The following is a 22,756-nucleotide window of genomic DNA, read 5'->3' as shown; positions in this document are numbered from 1 at the left end:
GAGACACACACACACACACACACACACACACACACACAAAATCATCTTTGAAATCATTCTGTGGGAAATAAACATGCCTTCGGTCTTCCTGTGAAAACAGTAAATGTCTAGATTAATGAGGCCAACACCTGCGATCTGAAATAAGGATGAGCGACACTGAATATTGATGACATATTCACCATGATTTGGCTGATGACATGAAACATGATAACACGTTTCTTTATGTGTTTTTATTTTTTATTAATTATTATTATTATCAGGGCCGCCACTATGGTTTCTGGGCCCCCTGCATATTGACTCGGGCCCTTGGAATTGTCCTAACCTTCCTCCCCATACGGCGTTCCTGATTATTATTATTATTATTATTTAATTATTTATTTGCAATTACATATGCTAAAGAGCGTGTCATTAGAATCATTTGCTTGCAGTTTTTTACACTGCAAAGGCATATATATGTGTATATATACACCTTGCTACATGTACTGCGTTAGGTTAACCGAGACTTGTCATTTGCACTTATATATTGTTGCTCTTTTGTTAGTTTTGACTGCTTTTATTGTCCTCATTTGTAAGTCGCTTTGGATAAAAGCATCTGCTAAATGACTAAATGTAATGTAAATGTGGATCAGAAGTGGCATCTGAGGCGATTCAAATCAGCAAAAGACACATTTACACACACTGTGCAGCACGAAGGAGACGTAAATGCATTTACACAGAAATTCCAATAGCAGAATGTTGTTATTACATTATACACTTGAATGTAAATGTGAAATTATAAAAATTAAAGGAATGGAAAAAACTATAAATGATAAATATGTAATCTGTCACAACATAAGTCAGGCCTTGCAAATATTATTTTTTATTGTGTTCATTTACCTAAAAAATACTGTTGAAAATATTTCCTGAATAATTCCAAAGATTTCTACTGTATTTTATAATTTATGTATTTTAAAGCTTTTTTTTTTTACTCAAGATATACACATTTTTTTATAACCAAGATATACATTTCCCTACGGAATATCGCCCAATCTTAATTGTACTAGTTATAGCACAATTATTTTAATTATATAATAGAACAAAATAGAATCAGATTGCAAGCTGCTAGTTTGCATGTTCAGTACCACTTGATTATATTCTGTGACGTAATGGATGTTATTGATGGTCATGAAGCGTGCGAGTCTATCAGCATCAATTTTCTTGGCCTCTGAGAGCTTCAGGTGTTCCTGATGAAGATCAGCCTGTAACACACACGCACGCACACACACACACACACACACACACACACACACGTGTCATTCATCCATCATATTACGATGGTGGGCTATATTCAGCACATGTATCTCAGACTCAGTTGTGCTGAGGTTGCAGGTGTTTTACCTTCCTGAAGATGGAGATGGTGTCGGAGGCGATGCCATATTTGGCCCAAACTTCCTTTTCACTGCACAGAGCAACAGGAAGTGTCTCCATCTGTTTAGCAGCAGCCAGAAACTCTTTATATCCGTGAGCAGCTTCAGTCTGAGGGCAAGACAGCAGACCTTTATCACAGACATAAACACTGTTCATACATGAGCGTCAATCCACGGTAGCATCATTCGGAGAGCTGCGGCTCAGATTCAGTCGGCTGCACCCATGTCTGTTTGTGGAGCACTGAGGGTGCCAATCCCACAATCCCAGAGACGCCACACACTTCCTGCTCCATTCCTCCTCCGCATCTAGAGTTGGGCCAGAGGACACGGCCCACACACACACACACACACACCTCAAAGAAGCCGATTACAGCCACTTCTACCGAGTCGATGAAGGCTTCGGCCGCAGGAACATTCTCCAGTCTGAGGATGGATCCGCTCTCTGAAGATCAACACAAATAGATCGGCCTGACAGTGATGCATGAATCCAAAATGTCTCATGATATTACAGTAGATGTTTCAGCAGTGACAGACAGACTGTGAAATAGGCGGAGAGATCTAATATAGAGTGATCAGGCACATTTATATGAATCACTCAAAAAAAAAAAAAAAAACTCTGGAACCATAGCATTTCTGAAGACTACAGAGAATAATCCTGACATTTAATGATGTTTAAAGTCGTATGACACCTTACCTTCATCGCCTGCGGTCACACACACAGTCAATAAAGAAAACACAGTGAGAAAGATCATGCTGACTCTAGACCTGGACAGACGGTGAGAAGAGAGAGCAGAAGCCCATGGGTTGTGTTCTTGTACATCGAGGGTCACCACTGATTGGTGGACGTGTGTGAACCGGACAGGTGTGCGGCTCACGCTCCGGACAAACACTGAGAGATTACGTGTCACTCAACACACACACGTTTGAACATGAAGCTCACTGCAGAAACACACTACTGTCAAACACCTTCAAGTAGGAGATTTGCAATGAGACTCGAGAAAGCCGGACATCAGAACATCTCTGCTTCATTTGTCATATTAAGAAATACTTTTATTCAGATTATAAATTGCTCCTTTTTATGGATTATCATAAAACACACCAAAGACACGAGGGAGTGAGTTTAGGCGTGTATTTCGTGCTCTGAGCACACAGAGAGATGCTTACAGGTGAATCCGCAGTGGAAACACACCTGATGACGGTTTGAGACAAGGACACCGCTTCTCTCCAGTGACTGCAGATGCACTGTTTTTGGGTGAAATCATGTTTGATCTGTGTTTCTAAATGACATTTAAATTAAGACAGTATTTAGTACAGCATATAGTAGAGGAGATCAGGCAGTGTTGTAGTTTGAGCATCACTAACTCAGTGCTTATGATGTGTCTCACGGTCAGATCATGGACTTTAAATGTTGTGCATCAATTTATTGTGGAATAAAATGTGCAAATGTGCTCAAAGTAACTATTATGCCGCCCCGAAACAGATATAAATTCCTGAAACAGGCTATGAACTCTATGAATGCTCAGTCTATCAGGTTCATGTCAGGACTTAGATTAAGAGTCTCTTCTCACTGCAGGATCCAAATACTCAGGATTTAAAACAGAGCTAATGCTCTGCTCAAAGAACTGTTTTCATATAGTTATGCAACATTTAACCCAGAGGCTACTACAGCAGCATCTTCAGTTTCTTTTATTGGCACAAAGATCCAATGCTGCCTTCACATGCTATCAGAATGATCATAAACACAAGTTGCATAGTCGGGAATTGGACATTAATGTCATATTTAGGCTACTTTTGGGAATCTGAGAAAATTTTGATACCCATGTTTCCAAGTTGGACGGACAATAAACATGGCGGATGAGAGATATCGCTCGTGACTGTTAAGATTTATTTGGTTTTTCTTACAACTTTGCTGTTGTTACAGTCATATATTTACATTTATATAAACTATGCAAGCTGTATTTATTGTACACGGCAAAAATAGCATTGATTTGACTGACACTTCAGATTCTAGATAGCTAATACAATAAATGGGACACTACATCTTAATCGAAATCTGGAAGATATTATCTAAATATCTTCAATAACTTTAGGCTTTAATAAGATTTTTTCATAAGACAATCTGCACATAAACCCCACTGAAAGACCACGAGCACCTCATCAGAGAGATTGAACACGTGTCACTGCTAAAACAAGACAGCAACAAATAAACAAACACATGTGAGAACACTGCAGTATTTGTTAACGGGCAGACAGCTAATTATACAATCACCTAAATGACCGTCAGGACAGCCAATCAGGATTGTGGATTAGAGCTACTTATTCTTGAATTAGTAAAGTTCATCTCTAACCGTATGTGTGTGGGATCAGGGCGATCATGTGTGTTTTTCTCACAGTATCAGCTGCTGGGTTTTTTAAGTTGCTCAAAGCTAAAAACAGATGCGAACGGTGGATCCTCTTCACTCTCAGCAGACACAGGTCAGAGGAAAGACTGAAAACACTGATCTGAGACCAGCAACGACTCATAACCTCAACACAACCTCACACCACGTCTGAGCTTGGTTTAGTCGACAGAAAACATTTGTTAGGCAATGAATGACATTCTTATAAACGTACAGTTGGACAAACACAAAATGCAAACAAAACTTGTTATTTTTAGATTTAGGATAAATTTGTTTACTGTTCATTTGATTGGTCTTATAGTTTTTGTTAATGCATTTAATATAAAAAAAATAAAACCACATGATGCAGCATGTGCTGAGAATATGAAACTGCATATTAATCAACTAAATGGCCATGCAGATACATTCATCATATTTCAGCACAGCTCATGTGTGATGCATCGTAATGACATCAATGTGGACGTGTTACACTATGACTGTTTCCACACACGTGTCCTCACCAACACACAGAGCTTGAAATACTCCAGATCCCTCTATCTGTTTCTGTGAGAGGAGGTGTTTGAGGAGCAGGAGATTAGAGGAGCGCTATAAAAGCGTCCGGCAGACACACTGGACACCAGCTGAAACCGAGACACAGAAGAAGAACCAGAAACTCCAGCAGACGGGTAAGAGATTCACTTCACCTGAGCCAGAAACCAGAAACACAGCTACAGCACGACATACTGAGAAAACTACCATTACACACAGTCAGGTAACATGCTACGGTATTACAGTGTTATTATTAGTTAATACACAACACCTGAGAGCAGAGAGAAGAGGAGAAAACCACAAAACAGACAGAACATAAAAACAACACCGATAGACTTTCAGTGGACTGATAAAGAGCGGATAGAAAATAAACAGAACGACTTGCCTATAGACATTCAGTTAAACATTAAATAAAGACACTCTCTACAACAGCCTCAAACTGAAATCAGACTGACTGCATTTCTTTGTTTGAAGCTGAACTGTACAGTGCAGAAAAAAACCCAATTTAGACGAAAGCAGAAGCTCTGGTACATTTCTGCCAGATTGCAGAAGTAGGCTAGGCTAAATGTGATTTAGAGCGCTGGGCATTTCCTCGCCGAGGTTATGTAAAGAGCATATTATTCACACTGTCTGTATATATCACAAGGCAAACAGATGCTGGTAAATATACTCACTCATTGTGTAACCGGCAGATTAGGATTAACAAAATCCCAAAATGAGAAGATTAACAGCAAACGTGTCGAGGACATGAGTAAAGAGTGAGAACGAGATCAGATGAGGGAACGATTAAAGCTCTAACGGAGAGAAGCGTAACACAGATTCAATATAATCACTTTTTAAAGGAAACTTTTATGTTTTAGTAAGTGGCAGACATGGACGTCCCAGCACCTGTTGAGAAGAGAGGACCCCCAAAGTTCAAGCAGAGGACCGCTCGCACTTTCAAGAGCAAGGCTCCCAAACCCGGACAGAAAGGCTTCGGAGACGACATCCCTGGGATGGAGGGTCTCGGCACAGGTAAGTGACAGGCAACGAGAGTTTCAGCTATTGGTCGTTTCATTATATTTATGCAGCGATGAACCTGACGGCTTTCGTTCTCTGGTTTTTGCACAGACATCACGGTGATCTGCCCCTGGGAAGCTTTCGGCGACATGGAGCTTAGTGATCTGGCCAAATATGGGATCTTGTAGCCACCTCATCCATCCTCCTGCTCTCTTCCGGAGATCATCCATCAGCCAGCATTATCGAGTATCACTAGTTTATAGAATCGTCCGTTCACGCCAAGACTGAACCGGCAGCAGACACTCTCAGGCCAACACACACAGAAGATGGGATGTGATTAATAGATTGGGGGAAAAAAGGACACAGTAACTCTTTCACCACGAGCTCTGGCTCTTCACTGGAGCTCTTAGCAGGAGGAATCAATCTCACAGCCACAATATCATTCAGTCTCGCTTTCCTAATGAAAAATAAAGAACTGTTCAAATCAACTTTACTTTTTTGAACTGTAAATATGATTGTGTTTGTGTCAGAATCAATTCATCATGGTTAATTAAAAACCACTGATTTGGCAGTAGAACACAAAAATAAACATTTATTTTCCCATAAATCTGTGTGATGAGAATTTTCTCTATTAAAACCTTTAAACTGGGACCATTATAAGACGATTTCATACAAAGTTTTCGCTTCATGCACTCTTAGGAATGTCCAAACATGAACCACTAACCATGAAAAGGGTTTTCATAAATTGGTCATATTAGATGCTATCAAAAATATCAAAGAACATGTTTAAATGGCTTTATATAGTTACCAGCATACTTACTGCTGGGTCCTTTTTAGAACGGTTGTTGTTAAGTAATATAATACTAATAGTAATACTACTACTAATAAACGTTGTCTGCTGGAGCTCCTATATGAACGTTTTCTAAAATTGTAGATTATACGGAACTGAGATGTGCACCGTTCTATTATGTTTTCTCACTACGTCACGTAGCATTGCTGCGAAACTCAGCTCAGGGAACCGCGCGCTTTTCTGAGGTGAGAGAATTTCACTTCACAACATCTGTTTTAAATGAAAATTCGATTAAATAACACGAGCGTAATGATGCGGGAGTTCATTAGTTCGAAAGGAAGAAATACAACTGGATATTGGATTAAAAAATATATGCTAAATATAAGATAAAGTCTTCTCTCTCTCACACACGACGGAAAAGAGGACAGTCGACGGCTGAAGATACTGAAGGTAATAAACCATTAGTTTAGCTCGCATAAATGTAGAAACACTAAGATTTAACCATCAGCAATATGCCATTATTTACAATTTGACATTACAGATTTACACTTTCAGCCAAATAAGATTCCTTTACATCGAGACGAGCATCTCATGAAGACCACAAATTAGGTAGAATTTCTCCCCATGTCCATCTACAATATTAAAGCAGTCAACTGAAATCAAAGACCCATCGAGTGGTTGTTTTAAAAAAAAAACATTTTATATGGACATTCAGATACAAATTACATCACAAATGGAATCAGAATATGTAGAGAGAGAAAGAGTTGAACTCAAAAACACGGTTACACTGTAAACCAAAGGAGAGTATGTGGAACAGGTATCATATTCATAAGGTGCGAGAATGGAGAATAAAAGAGACGCCAGCTTTAATCCTTTACTGCAGGAATGGAGGGATTTCAGCCTTCTCACTCCATCATCAGAAGACGAGCGTCATGCGAGAAAGCCGTCTCAGAGCAAAGATCTCTGCAGGAGAAACCAGCGAAGGACAGGAGGAGAGAAACCAGCAGATCTGCCGCATCTTTAAAAGCCAGAAGTTCAGAATTTAGGAGCCGAGATCATTTTAATCTCTTATAATACTGTGGAAAGTGTATGCATAGACTGCAAGTACCATTTAAACAAAAACCGAATAAAATCAAGCTGTCTGGGTTTAGTGTTCAGACTGTGGTCAGTTTTTCTTTAGGCCAGTATCTTAGTGTCAATGAAACACGGCCCTCATCCTCTCAAACAAGCTGAGGCCAAATTACTTCCCAAACTCTAAAATGGCTAAATGTTTTCAGTCCTGGACCAGGATACAGTTACACCTAGAATCTACTGAAACACATGATGTCCTGCAAAAACAAAACAAAAAATGATGAAATGCAGGTGTGTTTTCACAGATAAAGAAACCGGTCACGTGACCAGGCTGCAACTCCACGTCCAGCTATCTTGAAATAATTAACGAGCCACTTCAAACAATATCAAAAACCTATTCATATGAAATGAAAAGCGATGAATTATTGCTTTAATGTGGACTCAGAAAAAGAAATATACATTGCTGACGTGTGCGGTGTGAAGCAGGACTAAAATAAATGGCAGATTAAACCTGGAAGAGAAGGAGAGAGAGTAATACATCAAAAAGAAAACTGCATATGTGCAGAGAGACCAGCCAAAGGAAGAAATGATTTGCGCTTCTCAGTCAGAGATCTGTTACCATTTAGTGTTCGACGTTTTCAGGTTTCCTTTAAAAAAAAAAAAAAAAAACAATTCCATCTTCTTCGATGTATTGACTTATAGTTGCATTCCTTATTCAAAGTTCGTTCGTAACAGACGTGCTTAGTTGCATTCCTTATTCAAAGTTTGTTCGTAACAGACGTGCTTCGCTTTTTAAAAAAATTTTTTTTTGTTTCCAAGAGTGTGATTGGATTTTTCCCTCCGAGGTCAGCAGCCGTTGGTGAAGTTTCAGAGAGACAGCGAATCTGGAAGTGTATTAATATGGCGAGAACCGGCTGTATCCTCCTCTGTAGAGAGTGGCCTGCGAGAGAGAGGTTCGGTTAGAAAGCGTTTGAGGATCTGAGAGCGTGACGGAGAGACGGAGACGAAGCTTACCATCGCGCCGACTCCATACGCTGCTGCCGCCGCCGCCGCCGCCGGAGAAGCCGCTAGCGCAGCCGCATACGGATCTGCTGTGTACATGCGACCGTAGCTGCAAAACACAGATGCACACGTCTCAGAGAGAAACACATGACTAAAGCTCATAATCCGAGCCGTAAGCAGCATAGATACACAGAAATGGCTGTCCGTCCACTGTATCTAATGTTCAGTGTGCGACATTTTAAAAGTTACATTGTAACGCTCGTCAATGTCAAAACCATTGAGATGGCCAATCAAATCAAAGAAGGCGGGGCTTTACTGTTCACAGAAGCAGAACGCGAGTGTGACGTCAGATGCAACTAAACATTTACTATTTGACAACAGGAATGTTAAAGAAGCAACAGTAATATCCAGTGATGCCAACTACTCAACTTTGTCAAATTTTGCTGATTTATATTGAAAACATACGCTGAATCCTCTTTATCTATAACTGAATGTGACGAGACAAGATTGAGTTTGACATATTAGTCCTACACGGGAGAGAGAATACAAATACATATATACGTGATAAAATATTATTTACTGTTATTCTTTGTTTTTCATTTCATTTGTTTCATTTTAATTTAGTTCCTTGAAGAGATCGTTCACCCAAAAATTCTGTCATCACTTTCTCACTCTAATGTCATTCCAATAACACCTTCCTTCATCTTTGGAAAACAAAAGAAGATATTTTTAATAAAAGCGGAGAGATTTCTTCCCCGCCGCTGAAACGCATCCAAAACTTCTTAAACAATGTAAAAGTAATTCATTTTGAATCTCTGACTTTAGACTCGCATCAGATATCCATGCCGCAGTGAAGATATTTAGTCAATACATACTTATTTTTTGTGTTTTGTTTATTGGTTCATAAAATTGGGATTTAACCACTGGAGTCACATGGAGCACGTTTACGTTTTTTTATGAATGTTTTTAAGCTTGAATATTTTAGGTGAACAGACTTTCACTGGAGGAACAGAAATCTCTCAGCTTTTAAAAAAAATATCTTTGTGTTTGAAAATGAATGAAAGTCATACTGGTTTGGAATGACATGAGGTTGAGTAGATGATAGGGGCGTAACGGTACACGTATTCGTAAAGTGGTTTACTGAACAAATTGCTCTTTCTTTAAATAAAGAACATTTTCAGTATGGGTCTTTCGGTTCGGTACGCATGTGTGCAGAACAAATACATTGTTTCAACCACTGCACGAGCGGAACTTCACTGGAAACATCCGGTTGTATTGTTACTTTTGATAAGAAACAAAGTCTCATCTTTAAAATAATGTCCATTTTTTCCCAGGAAATTCAAACAATAGATGCTATTTTGATGCTGTATATTTTTTTATAATTTACAAGTTAATTTAAAAACTGCATTATGTGCAATTTACATGTTTTGCATACATTTTTTTTTAAAAAGTTGAGTGTTGATTATTATATTTAAAAATAAATAGCAATTAAATGTAAGTTTGGGCTCTGTTGTTAACTATAACCTTACAGTAATGTAAAACGGCTCCATGTAGTTTGGGGCGTAAGCATGAGGTAGATTTTTATCCCTAAGAATTTTAATTATAATTACATTTATTTAAAGAAAGAGCAATTTGTTCAGTAAACCACTTTAATAAAAAAAAAAATTCCGGTCTGACTCGCTCACCTGTCGCTGTATGCTGCTGCCGCCGCTGCTGTGGGACTCGCTACCGCCGTCGGCTGGGTGTAGCGATACGCGGTATAGCCGCTCTACAGAGACAAAACAACAGATGCACTTAAAATAAGCACCGGTGCAATGAGGCAGGTGAAGTGGTGAGTTAGCAGGGAAAAAAGGACATGAAAACGTTCAAGAAAAGCAAACCTAAAGTCCATTAACAAGCAATCTGCCACTGATGTTCAGTCAAACATAAACCGCATTCGGAGAACCGTACGTAAGTCTGTTACGCACTGTGAGTCTTCCTCAGTGGCAAACAATGCACAATCATGGAAAAAGAGGAGTTGTTTCTCTAATGATTAAGAATCGATGAGAGAAAGAGTCAGAGAGAGAGAGAGAGAGAGAGAGAGAGAGAGAGAGACATGGGCTGAGGTGACAGAAGAGAAGCAGGTGACTTGAAGGTAAACAGAGTAGAGTGAATCACTGATGAAAAGTCAAGGAAGTAGAGGAGAGCGAGAGAGAGAGAGAGAGAGAGAGAGAGATCTACGAGCGAATTAAGTGTGATTGCATGCCAACACAGATCGAGTTAACATGCCGCAGAGAGAGAGACAGGGACTCTGGGAAGGGGACAGAATCAGATCCAGTCTGACAAACCCAAAACATCCAGAGCCCTTAAAACTATGGTCTCGAATATCAGCGATGCACAACAAAAGACCTGCAGGAAGTCATTCGCTTGAAAACAGCGCTCGAGATTGAGCTGTACGGTTTTTAAGCTAACGCAGTTCAAGAAACATGAAGTACAGCAAAAGTAACGAGCAAGTCAAGAAGAAAAGGAAAAAACTCCTTTAGAGACGTTTCACGAGCAACGGCACAAACTAACATTCATTCAAGATTCTACAGGTGTTCGGTGGCTCATCCAATCAAAACCTGTTTTATATTATTGGCTACAGTTTTCAAGCACTCGGAAGGAGAGAAGGAAAGAGAGAGGAAGTAAAACCAAGAGACAGGAAGTGTCATACTTACATACAGTTCTGTAGCTCCATAAAACCCATCCTGGTACACCACACTGAGAGACAGAAAAACAAAATGACAGCAAAAAGAAAAGAAAGAAAGAAAGATGGAAGAGCAAGGAACATAAGATTGGGGAAAAAAAAAAATTGGTCAGGGCGCCACCATGTGGTGATCGAAGGGAACAACAAAACAAAAGAAGATGAAGACCACGAAAAAGAGAAGGTGAAAACATTAATTCACACACATGCAGTGCACTTGGTCATAAAACAGAAAAAAAAAATGCCACTTTGATCCCGTTCAGAATCACAACACTCTTGAACAGTTATAAAGTTACACTACATTTCCCATTAAACGGGTCACACGTCAGGGAAAATGGCATTTTTTGTGTCGTTCGAGTGACTCTGATTGCATATTTACATCAGCTGGTCTCATTTTGTGAGCAGAAGGTCATGCAGCATGCAGAAAACTAGAGAGAAATCAGATTTGCTGCGTCTGTGTGCACATGCGTGCATGTATGTATGAATGTAAGCCAGCACAGGTGTGTTACCCCGGGTAGGCCTGTATGGCGGGCTGAGGAACCGCGGCGCGCACCGCTCCATAGACGGGACGCCCGCGAGCCCGCAGGTGATGCGCTCCTCTGAAGGTCGCAGCTGTGGATGCGGCGGCTGCTGCGGCGGCGGTGGTGGGATACGGAAACCCTGGAACTAAGAGAATAGTGGACATCTATTACGATATAGAGGAAGGATATCATTGGGATTACTTTCAGAACGATGAAAATAAATCACTGACAGCTAAACAGGATTCATTAGAATTTCTCACGTATAGGGTTGGGTACCGAAACCCATGGTACCTATGTAACCGGTATGTACTAGAACAGAATCAGAACGCAGATTTCGGTGCCGTGCCTGAGCAATCGATTGAAATATTTGTCCTCTGGTTCTCTGAAACGGATGTAAGCATCATCCTCACTGGCACCGCACGTGAAAAATAATTTCCCGACTGAGAAAATGCACATGAACTCAAGTCGGAAAGCTCTAATAATACAAATCCAACACATCTTTGTAGTAACGAGAGTGTCCATGTTGTTTTCACATTCCGACTTAAAAGCATAGCTCGGGAAACAAGAGCATCCGAGGAGCGCGTGAATGCAGTAATTACACTTGCTCTGATGCCAGCAGGTAGCCTTCCGTTAACTAAGCTAAACGCTTAAATTAAAACGCCTAAAGATAAACTTCACATTTCTAAACCTGTTGTCCAACAAAAGAGAACATTATAACCTTTTTACTCCACAACACCAGTCAAATGCTTCCTTCTGTGATCTGATGAGGCTTCTTGTCACAGAATGAGGCAGAAAATATGTTCCATAGGCTACTTTAAAAAGAATACATCGATTAGCAATGGATTATAAATATACTTAATTATTATGTAAATACCAGAGATGGCTTGAATAACACAGATAAACTATATTGTTGCAGTCGAGTGTTTATTGTCTTTGTTTTATCATTCAAAACATTTATATGTTCTGTTTACTCAGTTACAGCTATAATAGCATGCCTTTGTCCATATAAGGGATTTCCTGGAGGGTCATGAGTTCCGCTACTTCTGTGACTGGATATGTGTATTTATGTGCGAGGGCGCCCTCTGGCGTCCAGTATGAATGAAACAGACATCATGTGTTTATAATGCTAATGGCCAATCCATCATTTTTTGGGGAATTGTTATTTATTTTTTTAATAAGTATCGGTTCAGGCACCGGAACCATTTTAAAAGTATCGATTTGGCACCGGTATCGAAAAAAACCCGAACGATACCCAACCCTACTCACGCATTGAAAATGGCAGATGAAGCTAACAGCATTAAACAGAGCTAGTTTCGACAACACTGTTTTGCCTCTTTTGCAGTAGGGCTGGGCGATTTTTTTATTAATTTTTCATTTTTAATTAATTCGAATTTAATGTTTTGCCACAATTAGATTTTTTATAAATCGAGGAATCACGATTTTGAATAGAAATATTACCAAACGTTAGAATTAGACACTTTGACAATATGTTGACAATGTTATTAACAGTAAAGAGAAAAGAATGATCCGACCTCATGTCGGCGCTCGTGATGAACCGCTCACGAGTGACCAGAAGCAGAATATATCACTAGATGCCGTTCACACTGAATGTGCTTTTGTGTTGAAAAAACACAGTCAAACGCGTATGTTCACAAAGAAAAAACTACGGAAAAGTAGCGCAATCGAATGAAAACCTGTAAAGAACTACTATAGTGTATGTCTGATATTTCATGTTTGCATCATGGTGACAGACTGAAAGCTGCTGTTGTTTTTACAGAGCATTTATAGTTAATAATAGTCTACTGGTGTTATACCTTCAGTCATTAAAGCAATAAGCCCCGTGAAGCCGTGGTTTACAGTGAATTTATAACAGCTAACTCCGCTTCGCATCGTACCTAAAAACACCCCTTAGCTGTTATAAATTCACTGTAAACCACGGCTTCACGGGGCTTATTGCTTTTATAAAACGGTTATTCCATATACGTAGTAAGGTTTCACTAAATAAAACAGAGCAAATAAAGTGTAATGATATTAATAAAAACAGTATTCTTCCACCAAACAATGTAGTTCCTCAGAAACAGTTGTGGTCGCCGAGCAACACACAACGTAAACAAAGGTGTATGTTACTTTGTAGAGTCATTTACAACAGCTTCGAACGCGGCTCAGCCAATCAGAATCAAGCACCGGAACTATCTGTTTTATAATTTAAATTCCTTGATTTAAAAAAAAAAGCATTTTCCTTGTATTATTTCTGAACATATAATATACATAAGACAAGTTTGTACAAGATGTAGTTGTAGTTCATGCATCTTTTTTGCAAAGATATTTAACGTTAACAAGTGCTTTGTTTAACATTTACATCATGTTGACAACTTCATTTGTGGCTCACTTAATATAGAATTTTTAAACTAGAGGGTTAATAACATGAAAAAGTTACTTGAATCATGTTGTAGTTACATTTTCAAGTTGACTTGTTAAAAAAAAAAAAAAAAAAAAAAAAAAAAAAAAAAAAAAAAAAAAAAAAAAAAAAAAAAATTAATTGTTAAATTAAATATTAAAAAAAAAAAAAAAAAAAAAAAAAAAAAAAAAAGAGAATCGGTCAAACGTTCTTAAAAAAATCAAGATTTTATTTATTTTTTTTGCCATATCGACCAGCCCTTACTTTGCAGTGAAAATAAGTATGTGTTATTTTTATTCCACTACATTAGCTAAATTCACGGTTAGATTAGATCTAGATTCACTGGTTAGCTGCGTTTGAAATGAAGCATACTGAGGACATCTGCCGGTGAAAGCCGTGAAAATTCAACAAGAACAGCAAAAACAAACTGATAATGACTAAAAAACTAAAGTTTATCGAAACTCAGAGTAACGAATTCTCCGTGACGAAGAGCATCTGTTTTTCCTTTGGTTACTCTGACACTGCAGCACGCAAGCTTAGAATAAACAGACTTACTGCTGGCTGGACGCAAATAAAGTCATCGTTACAGTGTGAACAGGCCTTTACAGTGTTGTTTACGCTACATGTCATCTCAAAACGTTCACCAACACAAGAGTAATGATGCACTTCAACAGGAAGGCGAACAATCTGTTTGCACAGCGTTCGTGTTCAGCGACTCACCTGCGTAGAGCTCCGGTGCGTACATCGCGCTCATCATAGGACTCAACTTCCACCCCGCTGAAGCCAAACAGAGAGAAGAGCCTCAGATTAACCACCTGGCCTCGTCGCTAACAACTGAACAAAACCTGAAAACTGTGGCGAGCTGGTTTTACCGTAGGGCAGCGTGCTGAGACCTTCTCCGTTAGTATACGGGCTAACCATCTTCTTATTGGTCATCACTCGAGCCGTAGCGTTGTTGACCTGTTCATCAGAGAGAGAACGAGCATCTGATCAGAGACGCAGAAAACTGGTGCATTCAATCTAGAGCTGTTCTTATCCAAACACCTGCAGTAAACATCATTCAATCGCTGAGAATTACGTCATTAACATGTGCTGAAGTTCACAAAACACCCAAATCTCAAAATTAAGATATATTCAAATTAAGTATATTTACAGCTATAGCAGAAATTGTGGACTCATTGATATTCCCTTATATTGCTTCATGCATCATAAAAAACTCCCACTGATTTTCAAACATTCAACACAAAAACCCAGAAATCAATGCGTAAAAGCAAACGAAAAACAGGGCATTCCATTGCTAAAAATGAAGGAGAGAGATAAATAGAGAGAAACAGAGATCACACATGACGAAATCAATACACTGTGCACGGCTCTTAGCAAAATCACATTCAGCCAATTACAGTTCATTAACCAGAAATGAGAATATCAGCCAATCAGCAAGCATCAGATGCAGCCTATGGACCAATCCAAATACTCTGCAGCCTAATCCCGCCCCCTCGTGAAAAAAACACATCATACCGAGAAATAGGGGGGGAGGGGGGTGTTCAGAAACAGGGATGCAGGAAAGAAAAAATAGAGCCAGTCGACATTCAATGAAACCACAAAAACTGGAGAAGAAAAGAGAGACAGACAGACAGAGAGAGAACAATCCACCCAATCAGAAACGTCAAACTCAAAAAGCCATCCAGTTTGTCATGAACAAGTACACCAAAGTGCGTCAAATGAAAGGAAGCCTGTGATTGGTTGTTGTCAGACCTTGTGAGGAGTGACGGAGTTTATGGGTGAGAGAGAGAGAGAGAAAGAGAGAGAGAGAGAGAGAGATGCATATGCTACATGTCACAATAAATGAAATCATGAAGACAGAAAACACCGGCAGGCATCAACACGGTTCTCTCACACGCTGAAGACCAATATGCAAACACCGTCACACACACACACACACACAGTCCAAAACAAGCTAGAGTGGCTCATCCTCACATGAATATAAGGGCAGAAATATCGTCTGAGGAACAATTTCGATATGTGCGTGTATTCAGGGGCGTTTTTGGCTCATAGGCTATGCAATAATCAGCAGATATCTGGGCCTGAACTGGAGGAAGCATGATGATGATGATGATGATGATGGAGTGATTAAAACAATCACAAATGAAATGGAAGATGCGTGTTAGGACCGGGCGCCATGACCGTGTGCCAATCGCTAGAGAGCGTACTACTAGAGCGTACTTTAACTAGAGAGTTAAACTGGACAAGGTTAACATGTGGAGTTAATTAAAGATTCCAAGCAGCATCAATAAACACTATATGAGCTCCTGCTAATAAACCAGATTGTTCCAATGATTTCTAGGATGACTTAATTGCAACCACACAATCCCATTCTGGAGCAACTGTGTGCTTTGTTCAGCAGCTTCTCGAAGATCTTGGCTGAGCTGCACAAAACCCGGACCCCTCTGAGATGAACTGGACCCCGTTCCTCAGCGTCTGACCTCACTGAGGTCCAACATTTAACTCTCTCCCCGGCTGCTACAACAGCTTCACTCTTCTGGGAAGATCTTCCACTAGATGTTGAACACGGATGCAGGATTTGGTCCCGTTCAGACTCCAGAGCATCAGTGAGATCAGACGCTGATGTTCAGATCGTAGCTGACGCTCCAGCTGATGACAAGTTGATATTGTAAACTATATGTGACCCTGGAGCACAAAACCAGTCATAAGGGTCAATTTTTCGAAATTGAGATTTATGCCTCAGCTGAAAGCTGAATAAATAAGCTTTCCATTGATGTATGGTTTGTTAGGATAGGACAATATTTGGCTGAGATACAACTATTTGAAAATCTGGAATCTGAGGGTGCAAAAAAATCTAAATATTGAGAAAATCATCTTTAAAGTTGTTCAAATGAAGTTCTTAGCAATGCATATTACTAATCAAACATTAAGTTCTGATATATTTACGGTAGGACATTTACAAAATATCTTCATGGAACATGATCTTTACTTAATATCCTAATGATTTTTGGCATAAAAGAAAAATCTATAATTGTGACCCATACAATGTATTGTTGGCTATTGCTACAAATATACCCCAGCGACTTAACACTGCTTTTGTGCTCCAGAGTCACATATTATCCTCCAGCTCTAGTCTGCTAAATGCAACTATAATGACATGAAGATATTAAGATGTTATAGACATTATTTTTCTGTTATTGATGCAATTCAATCTGCTGTTTTATTCCAATCATTATTACTTGCCAGATGCTACTGTAGAGTGTTAGTTTTAGTTTAGTAGCGTTATATTTCAGCCAAGTTTAAGGGTGCAACACAGATATTTAGTAGTGTGTAAGCTGTGACTTAGGATACACTGTAACTGGCTCCGGTCTGATTACATCACGTGACGCTATTTCTGCATCATTCATCTGTTAAAAGATCTGATCTTTTGGTTTGCGTCCATCGACTTCCAAATGAAAAGAGATTTTTCCGAATTCACAGCTTTATGAAAAAAGCCACTGGCACATGCTTATTAAAATACACACCATTACCTCATTGGATTTCCGGGACAAATGAGTCCATATTATGAAGAATACATGCGGTTAGCGTGACGCGAGACTCTGGTCATAACGCCCAGCCCTAACGAGAGCTCATCAGAACCACAGGAGAGATGGAGGGTTTAGCGTGACGGTCAGTGCGTGGGAAAGTGTTAATGATCATGAGAGCGATGGAGAAAGGAGGAGCAATGGTGAGCGCTGGGGAGGGAATATCATTTCTGTCAGAATCTGTGGTCCTCAGCGACTATAATAACATGATGATGATTTCATAAAGCTCTTTTCCCCATGCCTCTGATGAACAGTATATCAGGACAGACCTCAGGGAGAGATGCGCCTGCGCTAGCCGAGAACAGACGGAGGATGCGCTCGGTCACACTTCACAACGAGGACTCTAACGCATCTCTGTTCCCTCCGAAAATAACAAGCTAATCAGTGCGAAAGACCACAGTTTGTAAAGCTGGGGAGGGCTGAGTTTAGATCTCAGGGGTTTGAGCTGGTGAGATTGATCAGGGATGAAGCTGTACATACACAAACTTACCATGAGCCAGGAAACGGCGTGACGACACGCGAGCAGTTACCGTGGAGACTGACAACAACAACAACACACAGAAATCGTCAAGGGAACAGAAAAGGAGAAAATAAACAAGAAGAGAAAAACAAACCCAAGAGAAACCAACAAAACTATGCCAAGAATGAGTGAACAACCGGAGAGGAGAGGAGAGGAGAGGAAAACAAAGCAACGTCCGGTGAGGAACTCAAAGTCAGAGAGGGGACATTCACACAACAACAGCAAGACAAATCTTCAGGTGATCAAATCTGTCTGTAGGAGCGCTAAAGAGCAGCCGCATTCATCTGTGTCGCAGAGGAGGAGGAGAAAGGGACGAATGATTAGAGGAACTCAAACACACACACACACACACAAACACACACAATGAAAATGCAGCACAGAGCGAGTCTGCGACTGAGTCAAAGCTGGAGCTACGGGCCAAAATAGAAGCGAGTGGAATCATGTCTAAGAGAGCAGTTAGTGAGGCTAACATGCCGAGCTAATGACATCACTCAGGGGAGGGGCCTAGACAGTGACATCAGAGGCAAAATCAAAATAGACACAGGGACAGGAAGTGATGCAACAGACAGGAAACACAGTGAGAGTGCAGAGCTGGACAGACAGACTGGCCAGAGAGAGAGAGAGAGAGAGAGAGAGAGACATGAGTGAAGAGCTTGATGACTGCGCATCGCTCTCTCCACAGATCTGCTCTCCAGAAAACACAAACAAACATTAGGGTGTCATTACATACAACATAATAATATCATGGCAGATAATTCAACTTCTCTTCAAATTATTCAAATCAAAGGAATCTGACAGTGAAAACAATGGCATTCAAAAAGCAAACAAATGAAACTAAATGAAACTGATTCGGTTATAAAGTGCTGCTGCCCAGATTAAACCCGGTTTTCCTGCTTTCTGATGAATCTGATGTTCTGAAGCGATCAGACTCATGCAAACCCAAACGAAGCTTCGCCGCTGCGCGCCCATGCACAAACAGCCACGGACACCAGGGGGCGCTGCAGAGCAACGGTGCAGGCGTCATGCATCTACACCAGGGGTGCCAAACTCCATCAGACACAGTGGATTTATGGGTAAAAAAAAATCATTTTGTGCTAATTAAGCAGAACGTAGGAACGCTTGTGTGAGTCGTCATGTCGTGCAAGTAATTGCATGCAGCTATTAAAATGTGCACGTTTGAAATTGAATCTGGAAGACAAATGAAAAATATCACGGGTAAAAAGTGATAAATGACTCTTATAATTTCAAAAACAAATTTAATAGAAAATGCAAATCAAAATTGAGGAGACTAATTAGCACTTTTGCATGCATGCTATCCATTTTATTTTATTTTTAATGCCGTCAGAAGCATGGCTATCTTTATGGTGAGAACAAATAAGTGGCATGCAATTAACAAAAAACTATATTTAAGATTAATACAAGACAAAAATGATAAAATGTACAAATGTTTTCTGTTTACATTAAAAAGGAGCTTGAGTGGAATGAATGCCTTTTATTTGGTTATAAAGTGAGTGATAATGTACAGTCAGCCAGTCATCGTGGCAGAATAAAGCCTGACAGCACTGTCTTGCACTGAAGTGGCTTTTATGATAATGGCCAGCTAACTGTAAATTATCCCCATAATAAACAGCTACTTACCTGTCAAAACGAGCTGGATGTGAATTATTGCATTCTTTTATAATCACACTAATAGAGACGGCAGAGCGAGCGAGCGCAGCTTTACTAACACGAGCGGTCAGTTACACAGACAACAGAAAACATTCGGCCACACGACTTCATGCAATTTAGCCTTTGACCTAAAATGAGTTTGACACCCCTGATCTACACACTTAGTCCTAAAACAAACTTCCCGATTAATTTAGAAATAAAAATGACTTCACTTGGGATTACAGCCTGAAGTGAGCAAAAAAAAAAAAAAAACCTTATTCCCCCGTCTATGAGAGACAAACACAGGCAGCGTCTCAGAGGTCATGCAGGAGTTCAAGAACTATAAAACACCCAGAAACCAGCACTGCAACACACTGGGCCTCACGAGGGGAAACACACGTGGCTCCATGCAGCACTCAACAGCACACACACACTTATACACATATACACACACACACACACTCCCACATACACACACACACACACTCACACTTATACACACACACACACTTATACACACACACACACACACACACACAACACACACACACACTCACTCACAACACACACACACTTATACACACACACACTCACACTTATACACACACAACACACACACTCACTCACACACTCACAACACACACACACAAACCACACACACTTATACACACAAACATAACAACACACACACACTCACACACACACACTCACAGCAAGCAACAAGCTTCTTCTCATCTCCAAGATTCAAAGAGCAATCTACAAATGCACTAAAAACAACGAGTACACAAGCATCTGAAAGTGAGCCGTTTTCTCACAGAATGCACACGAATGCCGTAATAAAGGTACAACACCAAAGTTGTGAAAAGCATTCAGAATCGTCAGTCCTCTTGTATCGTAAGAATCCAAGCAAATGTTTCATGAACAAAAAAGCCATTCAAACCAGAAGAAACAGAAACAGCATCAAACGCACGCACGTGATTGGCTAACTGTGAGCATGCTCAGTACAAATCAGATCATGAACTTAAAAAAGGGAAAATAACCGCATGCTGTTAATAACCGACACTCAGCCAGACAACAACCAATCCAAAAAACAGCCGAGAAACAGAGAAAAACTCACAGAATCTAAAGTGGACTGCAGTAGAGATGCAACCATGCATTGCTAAGCTCACACACACACACACACACTTCCCATAATGCAACACACACACACAGCTGAGCATCTTAAGCAGTTCCAGGACATGTTTGGTCAGTAAAGGAGTAAAATGGGAACATCAGAAGGAGAAAGACAGACTCACCTCGATCTTCCGTCCCTCCACGATGGTCCCGTGGAGACGTGCTCGTGCTTTCTCTGCATCTGCACTGCCCTCAAACGTCACAAAACCAAAGCCCTGGACCACGACAGAGAGGAACACACATGAAGCGTCGGACCTCCGAAACACATCCAGCTTAAAGGAACAATTCACCCCAAAACGCTCCCAGAAAGGAGAGGTTTAGCAGAAAGCTTATGACAGACACGTCCGTGAGACTTTCATCTTTACGCTGGAGTCATTACTTGTTGCAAATAAATTCTCATCCAATTTACAAGGTTGTATTTTAAAGACAAAACATGTTCCAGGGATACTACTAGGATTTTAGCTTAAATACTTGTCAAATTATTAATTTGAGGAGGCCCGTTCATATTCAGAATCATCTGCAACACCATGATGTATCCACTAGATGCTAATTAATCTAATTCTAGATCTGATTAATCACACATCAATTTTAGCTGAGAATATACCCCCTAAAAGATCATTTAAAAACATTGTGTAAGACGAGTAAAGCATTGAATAGACCTTACAAAAAGTAGCTTTAGAAAGAAATATTTTGATTCAACTTAGCATAAATAATGATAATAGATGGGCATTAATGGGCTTTAAAAAATAAATATTAATAATAACATCTAATCAGATCATTTTCAAATGCATGATTTTAAAACAGTTTCTTACCTTTGAGCCCCTCTCATTGAAAATGATCTCCACATCCAGAATCTTTCCAAATTGCTAAAAAATAAACACACACACACACACAGAGAGAGAGAGAGAGAGAGAATGCTCAACATAAACAAACCCACAGCTGTTTGCATAATGCCTACAAACGGGTCATTATAAAAGAAGAGCTGCATTTACAACTTTAACATGTGGTTACAATCTCGGGCACCAGGGGGCAGAACTGGCCCTTAAACACACCACAGTTTGTCATCATGTCTTTCTAAAATCATCTGAGGAATAAACCCTGAAGCCTATAAAGCCTGCAGTACCCCAAACATCTGCCGCAGGTCTGGGTCTCTGAAGCGGAAGGGGATGTTAGAAACGTGGAGGCGTTTCGGGGTTCCTTTGGCCTCGGAGGACTCGTTGCTACCCGAACCGCTGGCAGAAACACACTGATCTTCTGCCTGAGTAGAGCTGTCTGACATCTGAGAGACCGAGAGAGAGAGAGAGAGAGAGACAAACTCAACAAAATACAGGCGTTTGCGATGATTCATGTGGGGCCACCGAGACCAAAGACTGAGTGACAGGAAGTTGTTCGACACATTTGTTGTTCCAGCTGCCCAAATGGTGCGAGCGCTCAGACGTCACCATCTGCTCGAGGAGCTTTAGCACTTACTTGAGCGCTGGGGTTAGAGGAGGTGCTGCTGGCTCCTGCTGGGGCCTCCGTTTGCCCCCCTGCGGGGTAAATGCTGCCACCCCCAAACTCCAGCGCCAGGCCGTTCTGAGGAGGAGGAGGTGGAGGAGGAGGGAAGGAGGAGAACGGAGCCACCACATCTTCCGGCGCTCCCATCGTGTCCTGTGAACCCTGCAGATCAGAGACAGATAGAGAGACCAGGGTTAATCGACCGCTTGGCCGAGATCCACCGAGCGAGTGAGACGGCGAAGAAAAGAAAAACAGCTCACTTAAAGGAGACATATTATGCCCCTTTTTACAATATGTAATATAAGTCTCAGGTGTCCCCAGAATGTGTCTGTGAAGTTTCAGCTCAAAACACTCCACAGATCATTTATTATTCATTTATCATTTAGTGGAAGCAGAAACACGCTGTTTTCGTGCGTGTCTCTTTAAATGCAAATGAGCTGCTGCTCCCAGCCCCCTTTTCCAGAATAGAGCTGCGCCATTACAGCTCGGACCTGCT

The 22,756-nt window shown here is 40.4% G+C and overlaps 3 protein-coding genes across 6 annotated transcripts in view; 1 reads left to right on the top strand and 2 right to left on the bottom strand.

The window, feature by feature from the left end:
• erp27 (endoplasmic reticulum protein 27) overlaps positions 1-2,307 on the bottom strand; it is a 4,100-nt gene extending 1,793 nt beyond the window's left edge. The window contains exons 1-4 of the mRNA XM_016509448.1: positions 2,101-2,307; positions 1,760-1,848; positions 1,378-1,515; positions 1,122-1,238 (exon numbers count right to left, since the gene is read on the bottom strand). Coding sequence (XP_016364934.1) covers positions 1,122-1,238; positions 1,378-1,515; positions 1,760-1,848; positions 2,101-2,158 — 402 coding nt within the window. The 5' untranslated portion in view covers positions 2,159-2,307. The remainder of the gene's footprint in view (positions 1-1,121; positions 1,239-1,377; positions 1,516-1,759; positions 1,849-2,100) is intronic.
• Positions 2,308-4,373: 2,066 nt separating this feature from the next.
• On the top strand, positions 4,374-5,934 carry LOC107705921 (retinal cone rhodopsin-sensitive cGMP 3',5'-cyclic phosphodiesterase subunit gamma-like). 2 transcript variants are annotated; one of them, XM_016509449.1, is made up of 3 exons: positions 4,374-4,470; positions 5,194-5,347; positions 5,444-5,934. In XM_016509449.1, the coding sequence occupies exons 2-3, from the start codon at positions 5,206-5,208 to the stop codon at positions 5,518-5,520; spliced, it is 219 nt and encodes a 72-aa protein (XP_016364935.1). In that variant the 5' UTR covers positions 4,374-4,470; positions 5,194-5,205; the 3' UTR covers positions 5,521-5,934. The 2 variants fall into 2 exon arrangements, with proteins under 2 accessions (XP_016364935.1, XP_016364936.1); XM_016509450.1 differs by lacking the exon at positions 4,374-4,470 and adding an exon at positions 4,477-4,556.
• Positions 5,935-7,994: 2,060 nt separating this feature from the next.
• Positions 7,995-22,756, bottom strand: part of rbfox2 (RNA binding fox-1 homolog 2) — a 27,866-nt gene continuing 13,104 nt past the window's right edge. For 2 of the 3 annotated variants that reach the window (XM_016509442.1, XM_016509443.1), the window contains exons 2-12: positions 22,234-22,422; positions 21,887-22,042; positions 21,576-21,629; positions 20,886-20,978; positions 14,709-14,796; positions 14,557-14,613; positions 11,427-11,583; positions 10,892-10,934; positions 9,881-9,963; positions 8,208-8,304; positions 7,995-8,133 (exon numbers count right to left, since the gene is read on the bottom strand). In XM_016509442.1, coding sequence (XP_016364928.1) covers positions 8,089-8,133; positions 8,208-8,304; positions 9,881-9,963; positions 10,892-10,934; positions 11,427-11,583; positions 14,557-14,613; positions 14,709-14,796; positions 20,886-20,978; positions 21,576-21,629; positions 21,887-22,042; positions 22,234-22,422 — 1,062 coding nt within the window. In that variant the 3' untranslated portion in view covers positions 7,995-8,088. Of the gene's footprint in view, positions 8,134-8,207; positions 8,305-9,880; positions 9,964-10,891; positions 10,935-11,426; positions 11,584-14,556; positions 14,614-14,708; positions 14,797-20,885; positions 20,979-21,575; positions 21,630-21,886; positions 22,043-22,233; positions 22,423-22,756 lie in introns of those variants that run through there. The other variant, XM_016509444.1, reaches the window with a different exon arrangement.

Source organism: Sinocyclocheilus rhinocerous, unplaced genomic scaffold, assembly GCF_001515625.1.
Source record: "Sinocyclocheilus rhinocerous isolate Xijiao unplaced genomic scaffold, SAMN03320098_v1.1 scaffold1615, whole genome shotgun sequence".
In the NCBI taxonomy this organism is placed as follows: domain Eukaryota; kingdom Metazoa; phylum Chordata; class Actinopteri; order Cypriniformes; family Cyprinidae; genus Sinocyclocheilus; species Sinocyclocheilus rhinocerous.
Note: the sequence above shows the minus strand (reverse complement) of the source record. Positions and strands in the feature narration are given on the sequence as shown.

Excerpts from the sequence above, each read along its gene's own strand:
- LOC107705921 (XM_016509449.1), top strand. The coding sequence starts at position 5,206 with ATGGACGTCCCAGCACCTGTTGAGAAGAGAGGACCCCCAAAGTTCAAG. Across the intron at positions 5,348-5,443 it reads GATGGAGGGTCTCGGCACAG|ACATCACGGTGATCTGCCCC; the intron begins GTAAGTGACAGG and ends GTTTTTGCACAG.